The 17,098-nt window shown below is 36.1% G+C and overlaps 1 protein-coding gene across 1 annotated transcript in view; it reads left to right on the top strand.

The window, feature by feature from the left end:
- Positions 1-17,098, top strand: part of TMPRSS15 (transmembrane protease, serine 15) — a 129,961-nt gene that overhangs the window by 67,490 nt on the left and 45,373 nt on the right. Inside the window, exons 3-7 of the mRNA XM_009996512.1 lie at positions 2,498-2,643; positions 7,948-8,013; positions 10,095-10,225; positions 10,526-10,593; positions 13,793-13,935. Coding sequence (XP_009994814.1) covers positions 2,498-2,643; positions 7,948-8,013; positions 10,095-10,225; positions 10,526-10,593; positions 13,793-13,935 — 554 coding nt within the window. The remainder of the gene's footprint in view (positions 1-2,497; positions 2,644-7,947; positions 8,014-10,094; positions 10,226-10,525; positions 10,594-13,792; positions 13,936-17,098) is intronic.

The raw sequence follows: 17,098 nt of genomic DNA, 5'->3' as shown, positions 1-17,098 counted from the left end.
AATTTTTTTTTCACTTTCATATATAATTATTTAGGATAGTTTATGCATGCATCACAATCTTACTGTTTACATGATAATGTCTTTTTATCTGAACATTATGTTTTCAAACATACACACAAGATGAGTGTGCAAGTGGGACCAAGATATTAGGAAAACAACTGAAAGATGAAGAGGCAAAAGAGAATCCCCTAAGCATTCTAAAATTTTAATGTTTCTATGGTTTGGCTCCCTAGTATTCCCAAGCTTTTCTATTTCTTGGGTATACATTCAAAGTTGCACCTATCCCTCACCCCCTTTTTTATTTTTTTAAATTTTTTTTCCTTTTTTTTTTTTTTTTGTATAAACTACATCAGGCTGTTTGGAAACCTTGGGAAGTGCCAAAACCAGTTTCTAGTCCACTAGATGAAGATAAAAAAAAATACTTTCCTGCTGTTTTGAATACTAGATGACAGTTCTCAATTAAAGGCTAAATCATCTGAATATGGTAGCCTGATGTGATCACACTGAGCAGCATCACATTTAGTAAGGATATTATGAGGGAAGAGTTATGCAAAAAATCTCTGAAAGATAGATTTGGAGTGCACTTCTTTGATAAGACTGTAAATTTACTCTTCTAAATTGCAAATTTGTCAATGGATATCTTCCAAGTGTGTCATTATTCACTTTAAAATTGCTTCTTTGCAGTAGATCTTATTGATCTTTCAGAAAATTCACATCTGATTTTGTTAGGCACTTATTCTTTCTAGGAGAGATACATCATTAAATATTTGGGTGATGGGATGGATTGAAAACATAATACTTAAATTAAAGTTCTGCAGCTCAACAGCACTGTCTGAATTATCTCAATTTTAGGCAATAATAATAATAACTCTCTATCCACAAATCTAGGAAACAAAAATTGAAATGGAAATCACTCTTTTAAGAAAAGTAGTAATAATGATGTCTGCCAGTCATAAATGAGGCTTAAAGTCACAAAAGTCAAAGTGACCTCTTAATCTTTAACTGCTAACAGGCCACTATACAATTTCCTATAACATTTATTAATATATATCCTTTCTGCATTATCAAACAATCATGCTACCTAAAGGAACTCATCTCCAAAATCAGTATCTAATAAGGGAAAATTAATGCCAATTCCCAAACTAAAAATTACATCTCAGAGATTAAAAATTATGTTTGTATATTCCATCTCAAAATAGTTGCTTCTTTGTCATAATTTTCCTTGGCTCTCAAGGGTCCAAACAGTCATAATAGCAAATATTTGAATACAGACTGGTTTTACCTGCATGCTTCACAGGCTATTGAACCCCTGTTCCAACTGCTGAGCTCCCATCTGTTGGGTCTCTTGTGTCAAAAGCACTCCTGGAGCACTCTCTGGAAGGCGCAAATAGTATGAGGCTTCACGTGCTTCAGGGAGTCCATTGGGAACATAAAACTTTTGCTCAAGGAACTATTGTTTCAGTTAGGTAAAGGATAATCTTTTCTCTCTCCTCTCATGCAGGCACAGAACCACTACTTGGCTTTGACAAGGCCTGATGCATCCCTGAAATAACATTCAGTCTTTATTGTGATTCGCAGGCTGTATATCAACCTTCAATAAGAAAAATTATTATTTTTTTTAAATTTATTTAATGGTCTAAGCAACCATAAGACTGCAAAAACTTGGAATTCTATCCACTCAATTCAGAATGTTGTGGGTTTTTTCTGTTCTAGATGTTTCAATTTAGTGTAAGGATTATGCCCCTTACCACAAAAAAAAAAAAAAAAGTCTCCCATAAAACTATTTCAACATATAAGGGTGACTAAATAGACACCACTCCTGCACGGTGCCTCTGGCACCTGGAATCGTCAAGACCTGAGACACTGGCTCCTTGCTGAAGGGTCTACCCCACCTGCCTGTGAACGGTCTGTTCTGCCCTGGATCTCAAGATTGAGTGGGCCAGGGCTGGCATGTAAATGAGATAATGCACCTGGGAAGGAATAACAACATGCACCAGTACAGATGTAGGCATAGACCTTAGTTCTGGTACAAACAGGAGTCATTTATTCCAGGCAAAAATCCAGTATTGTCAGTACATTCTCTCTTTTATACCCTAAGGCTTGTCCTTGCTAAACATTGTTTCTCCCTCTGCTATGTTACAGGTGCTTAGCTAACCAACTGTACCCTGTCCATGTGGTGTCCACACAAAGATTACACAAGCAGTTTACCTATTCATTTAAATCTAAATAAGTGTACACCTGTTATTATGTTAAGACCATCACTTTATCAGGGAGTCTTCTTATCCTGTCTTCCTTTTATCAGCAGGGGAGACAGAAGACATTCTTTGTCTCAGTTGAATGGCTTCTTCAAGGACTCTTGTAGTCTATCCCTAAAACTACAAATAAGCTCATACAAAAGACTTTCACAACTCATTAGCAACAAGTTTAAGTGATAGATTTACCACTTACAGCTGGCCTCTTCTAGTAGCTTAATCCCTTACTGACTCTCCACATACAGATTAGGAGCTGACCTGCTAGAAAGCAGCTCTGTGGAGAAGAACCTTGGATTCCTGATGGACAATAAGTTATCCATGGGGCAGCAATGTACCTTTGTGGCCAAGAAGACGAAGGGTATCTTGGAGTGCATTAAGAAGAGTGTGTCCAGTAGGTTGAGGGGCGTTTTCCTCCCCCTCTGCTCTGCCCTAGGGAGACCCCACCTAGAGTACTGCATCCAGTTCTGGGCTCCTCAGTTCAAGAGGGACAGGGACTTACTTGAGAGAGTCCAATGGAGGGCTATGGGGATGACTGAGGGACTGGAACACTTGTCTTATGAGGAAAGGCTGAGAGATCTGGGACTGTTTAGTCTAGAGAAGAGAAAACTGAGAGGGGACATTATTAATATTTATAAATATCTGAAGGGTGGGTGTCAAGACAAGGCACCAATCTCTTTTCAGGCATGACCTGTAATAAGACAAGAGGCAATGGATGTTTTTATGACTTTCCTTCGTATCTCCCACAAACATAATTTCTCCAAATTTTCAAGTTCTTAACTAGTGAGGTGCCCCTTGCTCTATCTCTTTAGCCTTTCTCTATGTATTTTCAGACTCTATTGCCTCTATGTTCTTGATTAACAGAGATGGGCACATCACAGATTTTTTACAGCAGATTCATGATACTTTTATTTTGTTCCTTAGAGCTTCCTTAATAATCTTAGATGTCTTTAGAATACTGAGAAATGAATGAAAGGCTGTAAACCAAACAGGGCTCTGGATTTGGTTTAATGCATGTATAAAATAAACTACAGTCTAATTTGTAATGAGTAACATAAAATATGTTACATTTTGAAATTCAGGCAAAAACTATGCATCAAGCTACCAACTGCTTTCATGTTTTCCCTGCTTTAACTGAAAATACCCACAAACTCAGCCACTTTCATCTTTCAGACTACTTTAGATATTCTGGAAAACATAAGGACAAACCCATGAGGTGCAGAGCAGTACACCTGCAGTAACAGAGAGAGATTGATTAGTGAGAGATGCATGGAAAGTTATCACACACTCATGGACCTTTGCTAGAGCTTAACTCAGATTTACCCAGGCTACATGGCAAACCAGCTCAGTGTTGGCAAATATATGTAAATGAATCCGTTTCAGAAGTGCTGACTCGCAGACATTACACACTGTATTATGTCAACAGTATCAGCACCACATTTTTCATTGTTTCCCTCATTTTTCTCTAATGGATACCATATTCACTTGGAAGTACATGGAAGATGAGCTTCCAAATTATCATGGTTTATCAAGAGGGAGACTCTGGGCCCATGGAAATCTCCACAGGTTCTCCTTCAGATGCAACATAGATGGCAACTTTATCATTCAAAAAACTCCAGTGTTTTTTTCCTTCTAAAGGAAAAAGTAACTACAGCAAAATGAACATTAAGAAGCTTTGATTGGTGTTGACCATAATTTATTCTAATCAGCATCTCCAGGAGCACACCTAGCTAACTCTGAGATGCTGAAGAAAGTCAATTCTCATAGGGACTCTCTAAGTTGAATGGGAAAACGTAAGGGAATTCAAGAAGATTATCATGAGGATTACATCCCACGTAACTCTCATGGAGGATACACGCAACTGAAAAATAAACAATATACCTGCAAAATAGGAAAAAAAAACCCGAGAAGATAGATAGGGAAACAGAGGGTGCAATCTCTCATCTTGGCCTACTGTTAGGAATTTGTAAAAGCTTTTTGTGTGAGCTTATCTGTAGTTTTAGGGAAGCCATTCAACTGCAACTAGGTGTCCCTACTGTAACCAATTCTACTTGAGAGTCAGCAGAGATAAACAGGAGAAGAGACAGAACTTGTCCAAAGGTTCATGCAAGGAAGACACAAGGATGAAATAAACAATGCCCAGGAGGCCCTAATGGACTTAACACTCACGCAATAATGGGCGGACACTTATGTAAATAATTTATCAGGAAACTAATGAATATCTAACCATTTCTTAGAAATATTACACATAATTAAGTATCAGCTGCATATATATCTCTCACCTTACACAGTAAGGCACACACATTTTTGGAGGAGCTATCCCCTGTGTGTCTTGTGCTGTGAATAAAGAATACCGACTTTGTGCCCTGCTTACCTGTTAGAATTGCCCTGTTGTTTTCTTGTAAGTGATCTCTGTGTCAGTTGCTAAGACTGAGTTGTAATTTATTCAACAATTTAGATATTTTGTGTTTTTAATCAAAACTGTTTTCTTACCTCCCTGGCAACAGTTTCACAAGCCTGCCTGTGAGCCTAGCTACTCTTAGTAATTGGGCTTTTCCCAGGTGCCAGGGCAGATAAGGTGATTAACACACCTTCTTAAACTGCTCAGGAGGGGGGAAGTGTCCAAACATGGCAAAGAGAATAGAGAGCTTAGAGAGGTAGCATCTTCCTAACAAGAGCTTCTGGAGGATATGTGTTGGACACTCAAGGAGGAGCAGCCACATGGGTCAGGGCAGCCAGTACTGGTAAGAAGAATCTTTTTCTCTGCCTAAAACAGCATGAGATTTTTTCATCATTAGTAACGTGGGAACAGAAGTGTAGGGCTGGATTTGTAGACCTTGTGTGAGAGCATCTTGTGCAGTAATACCAAGTCAAAGACATGTTTTTAACTTTTTTGTCTTGGATTTTCTTGGCATGAAAACCTAAACCACTGATTCAGTGGTATTAACAATGACAAAAGGTGGTTTATTCAATGGTTGTCTCTTAGGGATGAATGAATCCTGGATATGTTTTTGGCATCACACTTGGAGATCCACTCATGATGTTTTAGGGAAGACTTAGAGTTGTAGTACATTTGTTGTAATTCTGGGAAGAAAAACTGGAACTTGTAGATACTCTGACTACAACTTAGGCTGCCATATTTTTCTTTTCCCTGTTGACAGAATTTGAGCATTTGCTTTTGCTTATTCTATTTTTCAATAGTGCTTTTTTTTCTTTTTCAGATTTTTTTTAAGGTGAATTATTCTTTAGACCTAGTTTAGATGAAATTTGTGTTGCTAGTTAGTTAAAAATTGATAAAAGGGCATTTCACCCAGTACTGTCATACTTCCCTTCCCTATGACTTTCCTTACAAGTTAGAATTAGCTTGCTAGTCTGCCGATATCTTTCTAGCTAAGCTGCTTGAATACAATTCTAGTGATTTGTTGGTCAGTTTCATTATTGCTCAATTTATCTTTAAAACAAACACTCTTTTTGAGAGAACTTGAATGCTTTCATTGATCTTGTGTGCTTGACTTCTTGCCCAGTGTCTTTACCTTGTTAAACTTTTTCTTACACTTATTTCACGGTGTGTAAGAAGACAAAAGTTAAGCAGCCAAATGTCTATTTCACATGTGAGCTCAAATACTAAATCCTCTGCTACCAGGGGTAAGCAGTAAGACTCACAAATGAGTTAGGAGTGTAATAGGATTCTAAGTAGCTGGATGGAATTACTTGTAGTTACTCAGAGGAGTAGGAATCAAACACTGGGCCATAATGGAGAATATCAGGGCTAACTTCTGACTGGATGATTTTTCAGAAGTGATTTATGCTTTGTCAATGGACTCATATTTCACTGGTATGACTGTGGTAATAGTTTAAAAATTATCAATTTTAAATACTTAAATAAGTTATTCTATTTCTCTGGCTTTGAACAAATTAATAAAGAATTTTTACATTTGTACCTTTTAAGCTATTTTTAAATCATGGTATAATTGTTTTGTCATACAGTTCACAGATAGTATCATACAGCTAGAGCTTAGAAAATAACATTCAACTGATTTCATTAGTTTCCTTTTTGCAAATTGTTTGCCAATAGAATAATCTGGCTTATTATTTTTAATTTTATATTACTTTCTCCAGTGAATAATTTATGTGCAGCAGGCTGTTCATGAGCTGGGAATACTCATTAATTGCAGTAGATGGAGTAACATCAGTTAATGCTTATTCTTTTCCTGAATGAATCACACCATTTCATCAGTTTAGTCTTGTAGCAAACCAGATAACTGAAACTTTCAAGAGTCCTGTAGTCTATAGAGGAAATGGAACTGAAAAATAAACCTTAGAAATACAATCTAAAAAAAAAAAATAGAGTTAAGGTTGTAGAAAGAGAATGAACAGGAAGTAACTAAACAAGGAATAAAAGAGAAGAAGCAGGTGGAGTCAATGGCTAGAGGGAAGTTTGCAGTTACAGGATGTACTTGTCATTAAGGACATAGAAATGCCCTGACATAAGATTCACAAAGTTCAACCAAATTCAACAAGTGCAAAGTCCTGAATCTGAGGTATTCACATCTTCCCTGGGTAGGGCCCTGAACAGCCTGGCCTAATTTCTTTTAACCTCGGCTTGAGGTTGGACCAGATGGCCTTCATAGGTCACTTCCAATATAAACAATTCTGCTTCTACTATTCTTGATTAACAGTGAGTTAGCACTGGCACAGTGTTGAAGTCTGCCCAACTCATTTTGAAGATTTACAAATGAATATGTGAAATCAGAAGTTCTTATATTCTTAATAAGCCAGCTCACAGTAGTACAGACTACAGTATGTCACCAACAACCTAAAAAGCTCAGTCTTAATTACTGATTATTGCTACCAGGCCTGGTTGCCAGCCAGAATTGTTTAACAAATGAGTTCCTTTGCATGGAATCATAACTCCAACTGGAGACTATCTGTTCTGGGTTACATCCTCAGCCAGACTGTAATCAATGTATATGAGTGTACATACAACTCGGCTAACACATACAAGGTCGTGTTAAAAGAACTGACTGTAAATGCCTAGGATTTCTACTTTTTCTCCAGTTAATCACTTCACTATTAGGGCATAAACTCAGAATTTGAAAATCAGTTGCAACATTGGGTAATAGTGTATAACTCTTACTAGTGCTATACAATGTCAGTTATACAAATGGTTACATTATTCAAAATTTGAGCGAGGAATCCAAAGACTATCTGCACAAAACTCCTCAGATTTGTAAAAGAAAATGTCTGATTAGGAATAAGACAGGAATAAACTAGGATTGTTTCCTGCAGCATGAACGACTGCACTGGATTAATCTTGGCTGACTGCCAGATGCCCACTCAGCCCCTTCATCACTCCCTCTCCTCGACAGGACAGGGGGAGAAAACAGGCAATAAAAGCTCATGCTTTGCTTCTGAAGAGATTTCTTTTCTTCATATTTGCATATCTTGTGCATGAATATGACTGTTCAGGAAAGCTGTAAAAACCTATGTTAATGAAGTTTTATGGTGTAATTAATTTACAAGCATCTCCTATAAATATCTGTTCATGTGGATTATTACCCTCCTATGCAGGTTGTGTCTTTTGTCAGTCCGTAATTCATACAAGCATTCAAGACAGAAATGAAGCTGAGAACATTATCTGATAAGAAATATGTTCCTCTTAGTTGCTATGAAATTATGTTTGCTTCTCTGCTTGCAGTTTTTGTGTGTGTTTCTGTTGGGCTGGTCATACTTTCATGGTTATCAATTCAGGAGTTAGAACAAGGTAAGTGCCTTTAACCTCTTCATGAGTTTTTCAGTGGACATTCAGACTTCAAAGCCAGTGGTGTTTTCACTCTAATTATAATATTTCATGTTATGTTTTTAATGCTGGGAGGGTGATGAGTGGGGATTTTTAAAATGTTTTCCTCCTCTTCTCTCCTAGAAATTGGTGTGCATAAAGTAGGCAAAAATAGAATGACTCAAAGCACGCCCTGAAGGACCATAACATAATTTTAATTGTTTAGACTTTGGGAGAGGTCCCTGGAATGCAATCTGAGCTATAAAACTTTGGTTACTCAATTGTATTAATCAACTAGAGATGATAATATGGTAAATTGTGAATTTTTGCTTTTTTTCTCCATCTATGAGATTTGACTCAGAAAGATGTTGATAATCCAGTGGAGTCTGTTGGGGTCCTTAGGTGTTCTACATCTCTTGGAATCTTTCTGATTCTATAAAATATATTTTGAAGTAATTTATTGGTGTGAGAGAGATCCTACATTAGACAGTCATCTCCCAACCCTATGTAAAATTAAGGTAAAGTAGTTCCTAGTATTTAGCCAATGCTCAGAATGTGACAGAATCAAGCTACTGATACTCAAGGTAAACTAAATTTTAAAATGTTTTGAAATGAGGCAAAGGAAACAGGATAAGCAAAAAGTTCAAGAAATAAACATTTTCATTCCAATGTTTTTTGTAGCTGAACGTGTAATTCTGTTGCATTGAAGTCTTTGGTGCCTTTACTAACCAAAAGTCCATGCTATTTAATACTGAAACACATGAAGACTAAAATTGCCGTAAGCCATATTGACAAAAAAAAAATTAAAGTTTTGTCAGAATAATCAAGTTTATTCCTTTAGTTGCTGTTGCTTTTCATTCCAGATTTTAGAACTTGTTGTCCCTACTGACTTTCTTCCCCTCTTACCAGACTATTATCACATTCCAGTAATATAAAATCACTTGATGACAATGATGATATATTATGGCATCTAGATGGAAACAGGCTTTAAATTAATTGCTTAGGTTTTAGAAGATGAACAGCAAGAATTGTATGGATAATAATTATATTTTTTTCAAATCAAATTTGACATGTATTACAAAAAAAGACCTTAACTATTTAGAAACGTTTGTTAAAACAGATTTGCAATTGTTGTAAGGATAAATGGCTGTCAAAGAAGCTCAAAAGTGATCTGCTGTTACTAGCTGATTGTAGCATATTGTCACTAGGCTATGCCTTCCATCACAATCTATTTCATATAGTATTTATTAGTTATCTGCTTTTGTGATAAAACTTGTTTTGGATGTTGTTAGCCTTCTAACTCAACTTAAAAATACCACTGGTACTGTAACTGGTAAGAGAAATTTTGAACCAATCAATCAACCACATCAAGCCTTATCTGAAAATTTCCAGTGTGTTACAGAGTGAAAATATTTTTAATGCATAATGAATTGCTTTATGCATACCTTATATGTTGTAACATACTAAAAATCAAGATTAAATTTACAGTAAGGACTAGTTATCTAGTTTCCTCATAAATCCTTCTAGAATTTAATGTATGTATAGGTAAGAAAGGTCAGATCAAAAGCAGTTTAACTACTCTGACACTAGTGTTTCCAGTGCCATCATCATACCCAGCGTATATTCATATAAAAACACACACAGCATTTAATACAGAAAGTGTGAAATAGTAATTACTAATATTTTTAATACAGGTTAAAAACATCCCATAATTTGCTATCATTCTTCCCAAGTATTTTTGTCCCTTTGTTAGACATAATTGGACATGCCATTGTAATCTTTATCCATTCACAGTGCTTCTGGAAAACAGCATTTAAGAAAATTGAAAGTAATGAGAATCAAGGAAAAATAGTATTCAGAAAAATATGTTTACAGTTGTAACCATTGCAATTGTGGAAAAATGTCTATTACTTAAAAAAAAATAAATCAGTAGTAGCAAAAATATCTGACTGCAAAATTATATGGAAAGCTATTGTTTTGATGACCTCTGTTGAATAAAACATAATGCAATGTTGCAGTTATTTCTATGTATTTCAACACACTGAATTTTATTTTTAATTATCTAGATGAAGCAGATGGGAATACTCATGGCTACATGGGAACATTTAAAATACTCTCTGAGACATCATTCTCTCCTGCTTTGAAAAACAGATCATCAGCTGAGTTCAAAGTCCTTGCCTTTGATGTTGAACAATTGGTAAGAACCTATTGGTCTCTGCCTAATTCAAGAGCATGTGGTAGGTATACTAATTTCCTAGCATAACATATTGTTGATGACTTTTCCCTTTCTCCAAAAAGAGATATTTCAGGTCCCAAACCTAGTAAGGCACAATATTTTCCTTATTTGTGGAAATCAATAAAGTATCACAGAAAAAGGTTGTTTCTGTAGTCTAGATTTGGGAAGGAAATCTGTTAAGTATGAAAACAATGAATGCAGTGTGTCACTGGATGTGTTTCTAATCACTGTATTGGTTCAAGATTCCTCTTTTCCATATAGATAGAAAAAGTCTTTCAAGCAAGCCATCTGAAAAAACAATACCGGAGATGTGGAATTTCCCATTTCAAGTAGGTACAGTTTTGACTTAACTTTGCAAATAAATATGAAAAGTTCTCACAGTTATTTCTGTCAGGAGTGTTTAACAAGTCCTGTTTTTTTTAAGAGATCCTTGGGAACATCCTATGTTATTCTATACATCCTATATGTGTCTTATATAATATAGTATATATAAATATATATATATTCTATATATATATCCTATATTATATATAACCTGATAGCTTTCCATGAGGATGTAACTAGGTGGGTAGATGATGGTAGGGCAGTAGATGTGGTTTATCTTGATTTCAATAAAACATTTGATACTGTCTCCCACAGCATCCTCTTAACTAAACTGAAGAAGTGTAGTCTGGATGATTGGGTAGTGAGGTGGATTGCGAACTGGTTCAAAAGAAGAAGTCAGAGTTGTGGTCAATGGGACAGAATCTAGTTGGAGGTCTGTGACTAGTGGACTCCCTCAGGGGTGTGTACTGGGTCCAGTCCTAGTCAATGTTTTCATCAATGACCTCAATGAGGGAACAGAGTGTGCCCTCAGCAAGTTTGCTGATGACACTAAACTGGGAGGAGAGGTTGACGCACCAGAAGGCTGTGCTGCCATTCAGTGAGACCTAGACAGGCTGGAGAGTCAGGCAGGGAGAAACTGGATGAAATTCAACAAGGGCAAGTGTAGAGTCCTGCATTTGGAGAAGAACAACCCCATGTACCAGTACAGGTTGGGGGCTGACCTGCTGGAGAGCAGTGTAGGAGAAACGGACCTAGGGGTCCTGGTGGACAGGAATATGACCATGAGCCAGCAATGTGCCCTTGTGGCCAGGCCATGTCCATATGGATATGGATGTACTTAACTTTTATTCCTTAGGGAGTTAGCTAGTGAGGCTGTCATTAGAAGACACAGGGTACAGCTGTACCCTGTGTCTTCTAAAGAGTCTGTAAAATAGATATAGTAAGATCTTTTTCATTTATTAAAGTTTGTTTGACCTCATTTTTCAATACGATGTGATGTTGGTTGTCCTACTGAATGCCAGCTGGCAAAAACTCTAGTCGGTGCAGTGAGGTCTGCAGTGTTAATACTGTCTTTGCTGTTCTGCAGAATCAGATCCTGATTGAGCAAAACAAATCTAATGCTATCTCCCATTATTAAACAGTTTCAGAACATGCTTCTATCCTGTCCACATCATTCCCCAACTCAAGGGGAACCATATGGTCTTATGTCGTGTTTTATTTTATAGTCATGGTGTTGGGTTTTTTTTCCTACAGGAAATCTGAAGACAGTCGTAGAAGATTCAAGTCAGAGACTGGGTAATTGCACATGACAAAGTTTACTTAAAACATGAGTAAAAGACTATGATGCTATTAATTTTGAAAGTTCTGTGGACAGTAATTAGATGAAAAAATAGAACTTTAGAGATTGGATAAGGCCCACTAAATAGCATTTGAAGTTTCAAGACATCTTTCATCCAAAAATATCTTTAAAGGTTAAAAAAAAGTAAAAAAAAAACAAAAAAAAAACAACAATAGTCTTTGAGACTGTCAACTTAGAAATAAAAATGGGAAAGATAAGGACACAGAATAAGTTTGTGCTGAGCTTGCAGTGGAAAGCGGCCTAGACTGAGGGGCAGATCTCACCTTATCATTAGTAACTTCAGGTTAAAGAAAGGTCTCATGACACAGTATAATAGGCAGGAGAAAACAGCACAAAAGATTAAGACTCTAGAAGAACTACAAGACCCTGAGAAATTAATGATATAATTAGTCATCTTATAGGTGATATACCATCTGATAGGTGAAATTAAATAAAAGCGAACATGACAGATGATGCAAGTGGGTGACTCTGCAATACCACTTTTTCTTGTGACATGCATGTTTTCTGTAAATACATAAAGTGGAGAAAAGAGGAAAGAGTTCAGTTGAATGACCATGATTGCAAAATAAAAGTTTATATTAGATAACTGTGAATTCATGTATGTTGAAAATGGGGAGCAGATCAGAATTAGAGCAATATTTTTATTGGAATAGTGAAAACATAAACATAATTAGCTAGAAACTTGGAGTATGATCTCTTTATGAAGGATTTTATAATATCAGGGGAAGTGGAGTACACAGTGGTAGGAATAGGTAATTTACAGGTTTTTGTCCTTGTAAGGTAAATCCAATCAGCAGAATTTGGTTTGACCTGGTTTTCAATACATCAGTAAGGATCTGTCTTTATTTCTGCTTTGAAATAGTACTTGAAATATAACTTTGAGTCAGAAATTATTTTCTAGTTGACTCTTAATTTAAAAATTGTTTACTCCTTTGAGCAATATCCTTGTAATTCACCCTTGAAACTGTACTGAGTCACAAGGATAGCAATAAAAGGTTTTGTTTGCTCAGCATGGCCTAGATGTTATCAGAAACATGTAAGAAATTGAAGAGGAGAGTTTTTCTATATATTGCAAACTGCAAACTAGGCTCAGCAAAATGGCAGGATAAATCAACCCTTACAAAAAAGCACTGCTGAGTCAGCTGCAATTGGGTTGTATAAATGCTTAAGAATAAAAATTTTGCACACAAATTTAAGTAAATGGAGAAAAACTTTAGCAAGCATCATACTTTGACAGTACCGTAGTCTAGCTACAAATACGAAATGCAAGAATAGTTTCTAGAAAACATAGGAGAAAGCAGACAGCACTGGATAAAATTCAGGCCCCGTACAAGTTAAATGTAGTTTAACCACTAATTTAAAAATAACTGTTTTCAGCCATTACAGTTTCTTTATGAGAATCCAGGCAGTCACACAGCATATCCTCACAGATGCAGAATCCACAGATGATGGTTGCTTTATAGAAGTTATTATTTTGTATTGTTTCTGTAATATGAATATATTCTATAATTTTCACTTCAAGGTGCACCCTTAATTTTTTAAGGCTTAAACTAGAAGGCCTTGTAGAATAACTGTATACCTACTTCTCCTTTAGTTTGTTCAAATTCAGCTCCATTTATATGAATGTCACAACAAAAATAGGAGGAAAAAAAGGTGTTTCTCCAAGGTTTTAATTTACATGATAATTAAGAGTTTCTTTGTGTCATTTTCACCAGCCACCACTTCAAGATACTCTGGCTTTACAAATGGAACTTGTGTTGGAATTAAATATTGTCTAGATGATATGTCATATATCAGCTTTTTAGCTTGCATAACTAATCACCTTCTCTGTTTTGTATTGCTAGTGTCGTTGTGAACTTCAACATTTATTTCACCCAGATGGTAGCAGTTGAGAAAGTAAAAAATGAGCTGGTTTTGGGCATAAATACAAATGAAACTTATCTTACCCAGACTTTGAAAATTGATGTGAACAGCATACAAATCACAGGTAATGATAGTAAGCATTTTTTTCTCTGTATAAATCCTGGAGAACTATGGGCAGCATAAATATAAACTGTGGCTGGCAAACAGGAAAAGAGATTGTCACTTATGCTGATGGTTGCCCTCCTTCCCCATTGCAGAACTTTCAGTAAGAAATGTTTACAACCTCCTCAACCTGAAAGAATGAGTCAGAATTATTTATGTTCACTAAGGGGGGAATAAGGGACAAAGTAGTGATTTCCCAGTGAAAATTACTGAATTTAATCTCTTTTATGTGGCATAACATTATTAATTTTTTTATCCCTCAAATTAAAGTAATTAAGCCCCAACTGTGTTGTTTCATAAGTAAATACAATTATCATTTTCTTTTTTTTTTTGCTGAAGAGTAAGGAAAAGGGCTCAGCCTTACAGTGAGTGAAAATATGTCAGTAAGAGCAACAAACTCAATACAGAATGTGGGCTTCTGGAAAAGTACCCTCAAGAAACTGACTTCAGACTTTATAGCTTAGGTAAATAAAATAATTTTTAATTTTTTTTTTTAAAATGTGACTTTAAAGACTAGGTAGCTATGAATTCTGCAAATGTACAAACATAATTACTTTATCTAAGTGCTAGAAAATTTATCAAAGCCTACATGGAAGCAGAGCAAGATCAACGGGAATCCTTGTTTTTACCTCAATAAGCTTCAAAAAAGACCTCCAGTGGGGACAAGGATAAAAAGTAATTTGAATCCTCTGAAGTGGAAGCTGATTAGCTGACATTTGAAGACCTGCTGGAGATAATATTAAGTAGCAACTGATTGCTTTAGGAGGAGTGGGACATCTGGTGTGCAATGTCTCTTACCCTATTCTAAAAGGTGGATTTTTTGCTAAGTAATTCAGAGATTCAAAGGCTAAATTCAGATTTTTTACATCTTTATTCCTCTTTACTATTTGCACCATATATAAGAAGCTGTTGTAAATAACTGCACATCAATGTGAGAAGTGATTGCTAATTATATTTCAAAATGCCACCAAAGAAAATTATGAAGAGCCTTTTAAAAGGTTGTACACCCTCTGAACTTTGTAGTAGTCAAACTTTTCTTGCTGTGGATCACTAAAATGCCTCTTTCACATAAGATATCGTCTGTCCATTCCATCAAGAGTGCTTCAATAAAATAACAATTGTAACTAATCAACAATCATTATCATATATAGCACTTTTGCACCCTATATCTCAGTATATTTTGCAAGAGAAACCTTATGCCTATTTCAGAGAGAGAGTGAACTATAACACAGGTGTGACTTGCTTTAAATCAATTTTCATAGTGATTAAAAGTACATTCCTTTCTTGCAAATTATCCCAGGTTAATTTTTTCTCATTTATCTGATCTACATACTGTTCTATAAGACACAGGTGCTCTGAAAATCTCCAGAGTACAAAGTGTCAGGACTGAGATTTCCCAGGTGAAGACACTTTATATGCAAGACAATGAATAGGGATTGAAAAGGAGATAGACCTTTCCTCCTTAGGAAGATCATAGAGTTTGAGAAAAGGGTGAGATGGTCAAAAGGAGGGAAGTGGGAAATTGCTAGTGATTCAAAGAGAAATAGTCACAATTATTTTGTTTCAATTTTTAACCTTTCTTTGAGTTATATATAAAGTTAGATACTGTGCTATTAAAGGAGTTCATTATAAACTTTCTTTCTTCCAGTACCTGCTGAAAATCTTACTACTATGATGCCTTTAACTACATCAGGTCAGTCTCTTTTATAAAACAGAAACTATTTTTTGTTATCAATACAACATGAAGAAACATAAGGCTTCAGCTGATATAACTTAGGAAAGCTGCCTTGACTGTATTTAGGACTTGACTGCTAGGATCCATCTAGTGGTAGCTAGACACCCTTCAATGTTTCTGATTATTTGAGAAAGTAGTCATCTGAAGTCTGTAAAAAAAGCTCTAAGAGATGAATTAGTGGATCAAAACAAAACTTGAGTCTCCATCAGCCACCTGAGTCGCAAGCTGAAGATGATACAGGTTTAGGTAGGTATATGAGGCTGGGGAGTACTGCTCTGATGCTGTGATTACCAGTGTACTGAACAATGTTGATTGATAGGTTTTCCTTCCAATATCACTGGAAAACTTACAACAATAGAGTATGAAGCAGACAGAACTCCTTGGTCTCACGAATTCACAGAGTATAAATCTGCCAAAAGTCAGTCAGACAAGTGAATAATACATAGTAGCTATTCTGTAGCACTAGATGCAGGTGGAGTTGTTGAATACAAACTGCATAGAAATTGTCACATACAAATTCTCCAGGGCAAGATACCAGACCAGGAGCTTTGTGCAATTCATGTGAGATAAAGAAATGCAGCTATGAATATAGGAGCCAAGTATTTATTGGTAGTCTAATTACAGCTATAACTACAAAAGAGTTATTATTAGTCTAGTTACAGGCCTACTAATGTGTATAATCCAAAGGGTACAATTGCTGCAGCTTATTCTTAATGATACAGTTAAAACTGCTAACACACAAATTTTCTCCTATCTATCCATTCCTCTGGTGTTCTATCTCTGCTCAATGCTCCCCTGCGTTCTAAGTTCAATGTTGCTAATCATCTTTAAGAATAAGTTGGGAGGTGGAGGGGAGGTACCAGAGGAAGGGGGAAGGGAGATGGATGTTGTCAGCACCCCAGGCTGGAATGGGAATAAGGTTCCTTCGCTTTTGTCTTGGGTCTGCTTGGAGTAATTTTTGTATGTTTGCTAACACTGTCTGCCTCCTTGCTCTTTTTCAGTATATTCAAGTTTTACCATATATGGCTTGTTTCTATCTGGTGGATGTTTGGATTGTGACTCTGACTCTAAAACCATTCTTATCCATCTCAAGTGTTACTTTAGTGAGATCACCCAGTAATTGACCAACTCTGATTTGTGCTTATACCACTGACGTCTCTGTCACTGTGTGCTTTTGCTTTCATGGCTTTTGCTGTCAACTTGTGTGCACTTCTGGAGATGCCTGTAACAATCCAAATTTTTTTTTTGAGCAGTCTTCAAGGCATAGCTTCCTGATAATTACTTTTTAAAAACTGCTTGCTCATCCACACATCCATGTTTTTGGTCTTTAAATGTTTTCTTCCAAAATAGACATCCTTTAGAAAATATACAGACAGATATGTCGATATGT

Source organism: Chaetura pelagica, unplaced genomic scaffold (assembly GCF_000747805.2).
Source record: "Chaetura pelagica isolate M959 unplaced genomic scaffold, ChaPel_1.0 scaffold82, whole genome shotgun sequence".
Lineage (NCBI taxonomy): Eukaryota > Metazoa > Chordata > Aves > Apodiformes > Apodidae > Chaetura > Chaetura pelagica.
This window is presented reverse-complemented; position numbering and strand designations above follow the sequence as displayed.